This window comes from Salvia splendens, chromosome 13 (assembly GCF_004379255.2).
Source record: "Salvia splendens isolate huo1 chromosome 13, SspV2, whole genome shotgun sequence".
NCBI lineage: Eukaryota > Viridiplantae > Streptophyta > Magnoliopsida > Lamiales > Lamiaceae > Salvia > Salvia splendens.
The window spans coordinates 350,535-361,331 of NC_056044.1; the positions used below are offsets into that span (position 1 = coordinate 350,535).

Here is a 10,797-nt window from a genome sequence, read left to right on the forward strand (position 1 = left end):
TCAAAAGAGTTGATTTGCCCTTGATAGTTCGTAAAATCAGAGTCTTATGTGAAACCATCTCACCATAAACAAATCTATATTTGAATTTCCAAATTCATAATAACTTTGGATCAAATCTTGCCTCGTATCACACAAATTTTGGCATTTCACTATTTGGTTGATAGTTCATGTAATAAAGAATGTGTTTTGCAAAATTCCATCAGAAACCAGAACTGCTAACTTACCATACCAAATTCAGCACATCATCAGAATATAGATTACAAAGGAATACATCATGTTTTCAGTCATCAATTACAACATAGTATTAGATAATTTCTTGTACATTCACACACATCCCAAACCCCAAAGAACAACACAGATGGAATTAACAAAAGTAAAAAGAAACAAGAATCCCAAAACAGAAGTAAAAGAAACAATACTTGGGGAAATATAATGAAAAGAATACAAGCAGCTCGTCTTCAGCAGGAAAGGGCGACAACGAAAATTTCCCAAGAAATCTTCAAATGTTGCGTTCCTGCATCTTGTGATCATCTTTTACACCGTATGCGAGAAGCAGAACGCGCATGTGCCTGTCGTTCTACTATCTTCTTTCTGGAGCAATATCATACCACAAAACTTTGCTGATTTCTGCAGTGATCAAACGCAGATAAAATCTTAATGCTGCTGCTGTTTTGTGTAATTTCACGTGTACAGTCCCGAATCGTCTAGAATTTTTCTTTACTGGTATCTGAAGAGACCTTAAACGGGCCACTAGAACCGAAGGGGTCGGAGTCATCAAATGAATAATTGCTGCTGTGGTCAAAGCCCCTCGAGCTACTTATGGAGTCAAACCGACCATAGGTCTCTCCATGGGGAGATGAGGTATGATCGTGTGTGCTGAACGAATCATACCTTGAGAAACTCTCGAACGGGTCTCTTGGATCATTGCCGTAACTTGGAGAATCACCAGCCCTCGTAAGTGGGGTGCTGGGAACAGAATCCTCAAAAAACAGGTTACTCTTTGGGAAGGCACTTTCTACATGAGGAGAGATGCTTCTTTCTGAACTTGCACCAAAATCATTAGAACCGAAGAAATATTTTTCGTCGTTCTTTGCACCGTCCGGATCCTAATAGTAGTGATAGTAAATTAAACAAAAAATAATAATGCTAGTCAGAAAGTACTTAAAAATTCAACGAATGCTTCACTCTAGCTTGCACTGGATGTAAAGTTCCATTAAGAAATGATTATCAAGTCTATGCACATTTCACATACAGATCAAAGAATCATTTTTCATGCAAAGATTTTATGAGAATTCCACAGGTTTACTACGTCATGCATTAAATTCAACAAAAGTTGTGTGATAAAATTGTCAGTCTCATGAACATAATAAATAAGAGAAAGCAGGCGACAAAACTACTTGCCTTAGTATTGAAGCCCCACACTGAATCAATATCATCATTGTTATCAAAATCACCCCAAGAAGGTTCATCAAAGCCTCTGCAGGTCAAGGAAAAGGATCACGAGCATGCAATGAAGAAACTCACAAGATAGTTTGATGATTAAGAAGGCTGTGCAGTGTGACACTGTATGGCAAACAAAAAAAATTAGACCTGTTGGTTTCAGCATCTCCATCAGAGCTTTTTCTGAAATGACCCTCTGAGTATTCTTTAGACGGACTTTCATATGATGTTGGCCCCTCTGGACTTCCACGTGGACTCTTTGACTCATCTGCACTGAAAACTGATTCTGCATCAAAGGCACTAGGCCCGGCAACAAAGGGTTTCTCAGGCTCGGAAGCATTGGACGGTGAATCAGGGGGGGAATAGCTATGGGTTGGAGAAGATTTTTCTCTCTCAACAGATGCTGGCTTGCCCTTTTCAGGAAGGGCAACATCAAAAGAAAATCCTGTAAGAAAAATGGGTATGTCATCTATAATGCAAGATTTATTTTTAATAATGCAAGAATTCATTGTAAAAGCAGACTTCAGATTAAGAGGTCCTTGACAATTATGTGGGAATGAGAACAGGTATGTGTAATTGTGTACGGAAGTGCAATGGCAAGGGCGAGGGTAAGAGATGTCAAACCTTCATCATCAAACTTGTCCCAATCTTCATCCCATACCGCTGCTATCTCTGGGATCCCAGGTTGCCAACCTTAAGAAAAATAAGAACAAGTTTAATGGCCAGGCAGTGACAAATTAAAATTAAATTAAGCATAATGAATGAGATTCAGGTATGACAAAATGGATGACGTGGATATAAAGTAGAGGTATGAACACAAATGTTGTAATAAGTGATAAAAACTCGACGTAAGGTGATTCAATGTTCATGCTACATCTGGTGAACCTCATGCTTGGTGAAGTTATTGAAACACTGTTTGGTATTTAACTTGACTTATGAAGTAGCCAGTGATACTAAAAAACTGATACTGCATTTCTTGCACTAACAGTAATCCGTAAATTGCTGTTCCTGATTCCCTTAACTCAAACTCTAAGACCACTATAAGACTAAAAACCGCAACCAAAACATACTATCTCTCTAGCTTCCATACATTGCTTAGATATCTGAGATTGCTTCAAGCCTTCACCACTTCATTTCATGGCTTACGTGTCCCCTTAGCCTTATATTCATCAACTCTCTTCCCTCCATTTTTTATTTGAACGTTTCCACTAGTTCCCATCTCAAATTTTTTATTGGCTAATACAATAATGTTCTGCTACCAAACACCTATAACATGGGAAAACGAGCTCTATTTCTTCCTTTGTTTTTTTGCCACTAAACTTTCAGCCTTTATTTTTGGGCCATATGAAATGTAGTTAAAACTGAATCCAATATAAACTTAACTAGAACATAAATTTATGAATGCAAAGGAAATGATCAGATTAAGGAATAAAGCATGCAGTTCTTTAGTTGGCGTGAGCATAACATTGATATCATTTTCAGCATGAGAGAGAGTGAAGTGGTGATGGAATGATGCAAAGTCATGGTCAATATAAGATTACCTTGGGGAAGCTCAATTATTGCCGCAGACTTGACTTCTACAGAATGTTTCTTGCAACGTTCAGCCAATGCTTTTAATAGTTCCTCAAGATCGGATTGTATACGATCAGCACGCACCTAAAACCAGATGGCAGGTACATAAATCAAATGCAACTTCAAACGGCTGAAGGGCATGTAAAAGACCAAACACCATCCTAGCTAAGCGACAGTACTAACCTGAAGAATACCATCAGCACTTCCACCTTGTTCCATTTTGGTAATTGCTTGTTGTAACTCCATCTTCCGTTCCTATTAATATGTAATATTGGTTCTGAATCAATTTAACAATAATTGTTGAGAGGGAGATAAATTCAAGTAGGTTACACAACCACAATATGCATCAGAAGGAAATTCAGAGAAGTCCACAAGAAATCTGAGCATTTCAGAAATATGTGCTTTTAGAGTCGCAATGGAAGGAAGGAGGTTCAGAATGGAAATTAGGATACATTAATACCACATAGCACTAGCAGCAATTAGGATTTCTGGCTAGGCCAGGAAAGAAAACGTCTAAAATGGGGTAACAGTGATATCAAACTGAATCTGGTAATGTGGCTGTCATCCCGTCAGTGGTCCATTCGCAGTACGGTTTGGTGAATGAAGACAATTTATCTTGTAATTTCTCAACATAAATGGGGTTGTTATTGTAGATTGAAAAGACCATGTCAAAGACGTCAAGAGCAAATGCAAAAAAAATGAGGGAGCAACTCATCTGAATTTCTTCACAACCTTTTCTATTTTACAAACTACACCTTAATGAAATTCTAAGTAACTCAATTATAAGCTTAGACAAACTCCACCTTAATCAAATTCTAAGTGGCTAAGCAATTATAAAGCTTGTATGGTCAGCCAAGCAAACAAGTAGATGATACGAACAATGTCAGCAGTAGGATCAAAGTAAAAATTGCCTGAATGTCACGAAAGGAAGCCTCTTCAATAGTTAACTTTGAATGAATTTCTGCAACTTGTTTGTATTTTTCTTGATATTTCTTCTCCAGCAACTCAGCCTGGATTTTAAATAAATTTCCTCAAATAATCAATAATATTGTGAATACTTAAGTGCAATGGAGTTGACTGCTTGAGTGTGTATCGTGAATTCCAAACATACCTCGCCCTTGTCAGCTCTAGCCCTTTCTGTGATTTCATTAAGTCGATTATCACATCTACTTTTGTACAAAACCTGAAATACAATTTTGACAAAGAAGGCAAATAATTGTAAATCATATGCATCAAAATTAGGTAATTGTGGTTGTACATAATTATGAAGGCAAATAGCAAGCATAAGTTTAATGAGTACAGTGACGTACAAGGTCTTGCATTTTTGTTCGATAGTATTCAAGCTTCTCTCTGGAATCCAAAAGCACATTCTCCTTGTTGTCAACCTACCATTCATCACAAGAAACTTGTTAGACCAAGTTTATAGAACTTGGTGCTCATAAAATATTAGTTTTCAAGCTGTCAAAGGATCTATATGGTTGGGATTGGATTGAAGGCGGGATACTTTTTTTTCTTACACAACTGACAACAAAAGTTTCAGTCGACATATACGGCATGCTCATTAACATCCTTACACAAGGTACAAATCCTCATCCTAATCTATTTTGACTTCAGCGAGTTTGAGGTGAAAAATCACAAAAGAATCTTACCAATAGGATCTTTTCCACTGAAAATACAGATAAATACAAACACAATGGAGACATACAAATCTTCAAGAACACTCAAGACAACAAGACAAAGTATAATGACCAGAGACTTGAAGTTGAATTAAAAAAAAAAGATAATCCTAGATACAATGAAAAGATGCAAGGGGTGATGGAATGGCAACAGGTACCTTTTCAGTAGTTTCTGCTGCTTCCTGACCCCCAACATCCAAAGCATTGACCAGCCCATTACTGTGTTGATTTCCATGTGAATTATCTAATGTACGACCTCCAGCATTCTGATTATATTGCCTTGATCCATCAGCCTGAGAGACTACTGGCTGCAATGGTGGTCTTAAACCAGCATGCGTAACTGGTTGAGCACCAGGCAAGCCCTGCTGTGGTCTTATTCCTAAAACCAAGAGAAATCAGGCATAACAGTTAGAAGGACGCAAGTTAAAATTAAGACAAGCGCAAGTCAATCAGTACCTGAAGCAGGATTCCATGTCATACCACCATAAGCTGTAGGTGGACCTGCCAAAGTTACTAAAGTTTCGTCGAGCATGACACTATTTGGGATCACAGATGGAAGAGGCTTTCCTTCCCTGTACCGCTCCATCAAATAGAGTGCAACACAGAACTCCCTTAAAGAAAGCATGCTATCACTATCTTGATCTGATAGATCCCAAATCTGCTTTAAGACCTCTGGAGATGATCACATATACATTGGTAAGTGTGTTGTTATCTAGTAATATGCTGGTGTATTTTTTATGTTCTAGGCCACACTCACACACCCAAAAAAGGGGGCGAGGGAGGAGAAATAGAAATAATAAACAAAGTTCACAGCAGAGAAAACCATAGTTGGACCGCTCAGAAATCTATAAATAGACTTCTACAAATTTGAATTGACAGATGCATCTGGGCAAAGAATTCAACTTAAGAATTAGCATGACATCTAAATCTGCTCCTAGATATGTTAGCACTTAGCAGCTTTACATTAAGTTATGGAGTACTCCAAATGACAAAATTTCAAATGGTTTATGCACATGTATAACTCCATAATCCGCAAGCATCAAGGTTATTCATGAAATTCAACAATACTTCCAGAAAGTAAAGCATTAGAATACAAAGGACATTCCATTAGCAGTCAAATAGTGTGTATAAGTATTTTATGAATATTAGGTGGCATTCCAGATGACCAGATAAGTTCATCATGGAATGGTGATAAATAGGTAGGATGTGCATAATCATAAAACTTTTGTAAGAAAAATATCACTAACTAAATTCAACCGTAATTGTTTGAGTAGAAATCATTAGAGGAGTATGAATATAGCTAATGAACTCCATACCTCTTGGCAGTCTCCAACCCAAGAATAGGTTGCGTGCCTGATCACCAGTAATTTTCCCATCTCTATCAGTGTCTACTTCCATAAAAACTTTTGCATACTTTTGAATGTCAGCTCGTGTCATTTTTGGCCATGAAATCTGTGAGGGCTCTGACATTGCATTCCCCATACCTGTTAGGGATACAGGTGTCAAGCCTGAGGAGGTAACTTGAGTTGGAGCCTGCTGATTAGGCTTGGGGACATACTGTGTCTGTGCAGCCGGAACTGCAGCAGGTGGTTTTCTGAGAGTGCTATGTAAAGCTTCAAAGGGATCAGGCTTAGCCGAAGTCTGGGCACTCGAACTAACAGGGTCAACAGCAGAAGATGTAGGCAGGCTACTTGTAGGTTGTTGCGGAGCAGAATAAACTTTTTGGGATGAAGACTGATTTGCAGAGAACAGGTCACTAGAAAACATGGCAGAAGTAGGCCCAATACCTGAATGTAATGCTTTAGGATCCTTGGCACCTGAGAAGGATGCAAGTGGGTCTTGGGAATTTGGAGCAACTGATGATATGGATGGATTAACTCCTCTATCTGAAACTTGTGTAGCAGGTCCAACGGAAGACCCAACTGACAAACCATTATTTGTGTTTGGTAGGCCAATTCCAGTCATGCCTCCAGAAATATATGGACCACTAGCCGCCTGAGGTGGACGTGAAGCAGGACCAGTAGGCATGGATATAGGAGGTCTCACCTGACTACCTTGTGAGGGGAAAAATTGTTGGTTCACATTTGTATTTGGGGGAACCTGGCCATACTGATGGTTCAGACTGGCGGGCTGTCCCTGTAAAAGCTGTTGGTTCACTCCCACACTTGTAGGTCCCATCCCAAACTGTTGGTTCATGCCAGTAGGAGAAGGCACTGGTCTAAGTTGTTGGTTCATGCCTGAAGTTGACAGAACTGTTCCGGAGTGTTGGTTCACTCCCACACTTGAAGGTACCATCCCAAACTGCTGGTTCATGCCAGTAGAAGAAGGCACCGGTCTAAGCTGTTGGTTCATGCCTGAAGTTGACAGAACTGTTCCAGATTGCTGGTTAAAGCTTGAAGTAGGAGGAGCAGGTCCTCTGAATCCAAAATTTTGAGAAGATGGCTGGGGAGTTGCACCGACCTGTGTCAAAGGTGAAGCACCCACTGGGCTTGGGTGTGGTCCAGGTGTAGCGGGTACATTTATTTGGGGGGGTGGGATTTTGGCAGAAGCCGGAGTATATAAGGCTGCCTTAACAATATCTCTTGTTAATTCTCGCTTGCTTTGAGCCACTGTAACAAGCTTAAGAGCATTATAAAACTCAGGACGACTGAGAAAACCAATGCCATTTTGGTCAGCATACATCCATATCTGCAGCAACAAGTTCGATATTGAACGAACATCAGCACATTATAATCATCAAAGAATCGGGATGAGCAGGGGGCACTGTGGCATATCTGCTAGCTGGGTTACTCAATTACTCTTAACAATCGCCAAAGTGTAAGACAGCTATCATCAAGAACAGTTTAATAAATTAACGTAATGGTCCTAGTATTTAATTGCATCCCATCCCACTATTGGTTAGGAAGTTGAGAGGTTCAATTTTAAACCTCTTCCATTATTGAGTATAAACTTTCAGACATAAAGTGAACAATCCAACTCCATTGCTCAGCGTACTACAAACATTGCTATTACTCCCACAACTCCATCAGCTTAATACAACTCTGAAAACCCATACCAGTACTAACAAATGACCAAAACTTCTAAACATCCACATCCCCGGATATTAGACGGAAAAAGCTCAAACTAATACCGAAATTGAGCTAAAAACGAAACATAAAGTAATGAAATTAACCTGCGCAAGGACTTGTCTGGGTAAATTGGATCCCTGCAGAAAATTCACCGCCTCAGCTCCACTGATCCGGCCATCGCGATCCGCATCCGCCTTCTGGAAGTACTCCTCGAATTTCTCCATACCTACTCCCGCCATTTCTTATGCCCCTTCTCCAAACCCTAGATCACCACATTACTCCATCAATATCACCGTCCACCGGTATCTTTAGCTCCAAACTCGCGACGCAATCAGCTCAAACAGAACTCATAATTGGCAATTTGTAATCAATTGGGGGGAAATTTATGGGAATTCAACGTCGGGTCGAAGGAGAAAAATGGGGGAGATGATGCGATTGGAGAGATCAGAGAGAGACGATTTAACGAACAATTAACTTCATTGGTCGAATTTTTTTTTTATGGGAATTTTACAAGGTACAACATTGGATATCGAAAAGTACAACATCGGTTTGCACGGGTTATTTATTCTTTTATTTTATTTGTTTTATTCCTATCATGACATATTTTTATTATCAGCAATTAATATTATTGTGGTTATATTTCTTTGTTTGTTATTTATTCTTGCTATTTATGTGTGAATATAATTATATACAGTAAGTGTTAAACTACACTTTGTTTTATTTTCGTTTCGACATCGATAAATAAACTATGCCAACTTGAATTATACTAACATTATGGATTAAATCAATAATCTAAAGAGCCCACTAGTTGATACTAATGCCCTTGAATTTACATTTTTATAATTCTGATGTGAAAATGAGTTTATGATTCTCCTGTTCTTCTCCTTTGAAATTTTATGCAAGATGAGTATGATCAGTTATTGCTGAGGAATCATTAAGAGACTTATTGTAAAATAATTCAAAATGTACATATGTTTGCACTCTAGAACTCAGGGGAGTGATCAATTGCTAACTCATCATTTAATTGTTAACTACAACTAATTTAAAACCATAGGATTTTAGAAAAACTTATGGTCTACAATTTGTCACGTGTAATTTTCGTTTTTATTAATTAAATAAAAAAAGATTAAAAAAACAACTAAATTAGGGTTTTTGATGAAAATGTCAACACAATGCTTTGAGAATGTCAACACAATGCTTTGAGAATGTCAACACAATGCTGTGAGAATGTTAACACATTGCTTATATTGACATTCTACCTGTATCATATTGATATCTTTTATATATCATGTTGACATTTGTTGCTATACGAAAAAAATTAAAATTTTCAAAAAAAATTTCAAATTTTGACATCGGAACATATGCAAGTGAGATCTCGTTGGAATCCTTATGAAATTATCTTTAATTTGATATATGTTGTGCGAAAAAATAATTTAAATCGAGAAAATTATATGCGTTTTAAAGTTATGAGATATTTTTCAAAAGTTAGTTACAACTAATTTGTTGTAAATTGACCTTAATACCTTTAACGTTTTTTTGATCGTATTGACATTCCGGGACTGATGATCTAGGCCCTTAATTTGAATATCTAATAATTATTATTTAATTGTAGTTAGCAATATAACACTCCCCTAGAGTTGATTGTATATTTTTAAAAACATGTCTATTTATGGGCATCCATTTGTTGACGAGTTTAGTCCTATATATTCCTTTTCTATTTGAATTTTGACGGTATGTAAAGCTATGAATAGTGCCTTAAATAACCATTAAGTTGATAAGTAAAAAAAGAACTTTTTTGAGCACTGATCACATTGTACAATAGACACAAGTGGATGAGTATTCATTACATGGACAAACACAACTACCGCTTATCTTCGCTGTTAAATTTTGCTTGAGAGATATCTTTAAGAAACATTCACATCTAATACGATGATTACAGGTGTGGGATGGATTTCTCGGATGACAATGCTCGAGCTGTTGTATCCTTCACATTGTTTTTTTTTCATATGGGATTATATTGCTGATGAACATTACTGCCATAAAATTAATTGAGGGATGGGGTGTGTTGAATTGGCTGGTGATTTTTATGTAATTTTAAGTCTGTTTCTACTTTGCCTCATGTATTTTGCATCTTATCAAAAACATTTTGTTGTTCCTTAACTATGCTAGGTTATTGTTGGGATTCCCTTTCCTAATATGTAAGTATTTCTCTCATATACTCTTTTGTTAAATAGGTATAGTGTCTTACTTAATAATTCATGAATATTGTATAACAGTTACGATATTAAAGTTGCTCAGAAGAAGAAGTTCAATGATACAAATGAGTTATCGAAGAACCTTATAAGTGGGGAACATCGGCGGCCGCAGCTCCACGAACACGATCCACATCGGCGGAATTCCGGTGGAGTTCCCGTACAAGCCATACGGCACTCAGCTGGCGTTCATAAACCGAGTGATCTCCACACTCGACCGGTCGCAAAGAGAGGGGCACTGTGATACGAGTATATCTTCGGGAATATCTATCATATCTCTATTATTATATTATCATATCTTTTCCATATCGTTATTATCTTGTTCACCAAGTTAGGTTATTCATAGGAATATTATAAATAGGACTATTGTCGTTCTCATTAGGCAATCAAAGAAATAAAATTACTTTTTTACGCTACTTTCTTCTTCAACAACTCACAACCCTAGTTCTTGTCGTTGTTGATCGTCGGGCAAAGATTCCCGCGACTTCACTGAGGAATTGATCCTAGTTCTTGTCGTGTGCGATCGACGGGCAAACGTTCCCGCGACCTCACGGAGGAATTCGTGCGAGGTTAAGGAGTACATCCTTAACAACTGGCGCTTTCATTGTCGAACTCACCTTTCATTGTCGAACTCAATTTTAATGTCGAATCGTGCGATCTGGAGCAACGTGGACCGCACGGAATCGATGGTTGTGACGTCCGCCGGAGTAACCCGCGATCTGGAGCAGTTTCAGCCGGCGAGTGGAGCGCTCGATTCCACGTCGCTGGCGTTTGAGCATATCTTGGCGA

The 10,797-nt window shown here is 38.1% G+C and overlaps 1 protein-coding gene across 1 annotated transcript; it reads right to left on the reverse strand.

Moving 5' to 3' along the window:
• Positions 1–220: 220 nt before the first annotated feature.
• On the reverse strand, positions 221–8,235 carry LOC121761801 (epidermal growth factor receptor substrate 15-like 1). The gene is made up of 13 exons (XM_042157471.1): positions 7,861–8,235; positions 6,005–7,376; positions 5,145–5,360; positions 4,847–5,067; positions 4,323–4,397; positions 4,124–4,195; positions 3,924–4,022; positions 3,196–3,267; positions 2,982–3,096; positions 2,065–2,133; positions 1,591–1,885; positions 1,402–1,477; positions 221–1,106 (listed from the first exon to the last, which is right to left on the reverse strand). The coding sequence occupies exons 1-13, from the start codon at positions 7,993–7,995 to the stop codon at positions 705–707; spliced, it is 3,219 nt and encodes a 1,072-aa protein (XP_042013405.1). The 5' UTR covers positions 7,996–8,235; the 3' UTR covers positions 221–704.
• Positions 8,236–10,797: the final 2,562 nt, after the last annotated feature.

Bases quoted from the DNA above. Each gene is read 5' to 3' on its own strand.
- LOC121761801 (XM_042157471.1), bottom strand. From the start codon at position 7,995: ATGGCGGGAGTAGGTATGGAGAAATTCGAGGAGTACTTCCAGAAGGCG. The intron at 1,886-2,064 runs GTTTGACATCTC...TTTTTCTTACAG, and splicing joins GGACAAGTTTGATGATGAAG to GATTTTCTTTTGATGTTGCC. The intron at 1,107-1,401 runs GCAAGTAGTTTT...CACTACTATTAG, and splicing joins TGTGGGGCTTCAATACTAAG to GATCCGGACGGTGCAAAGAA.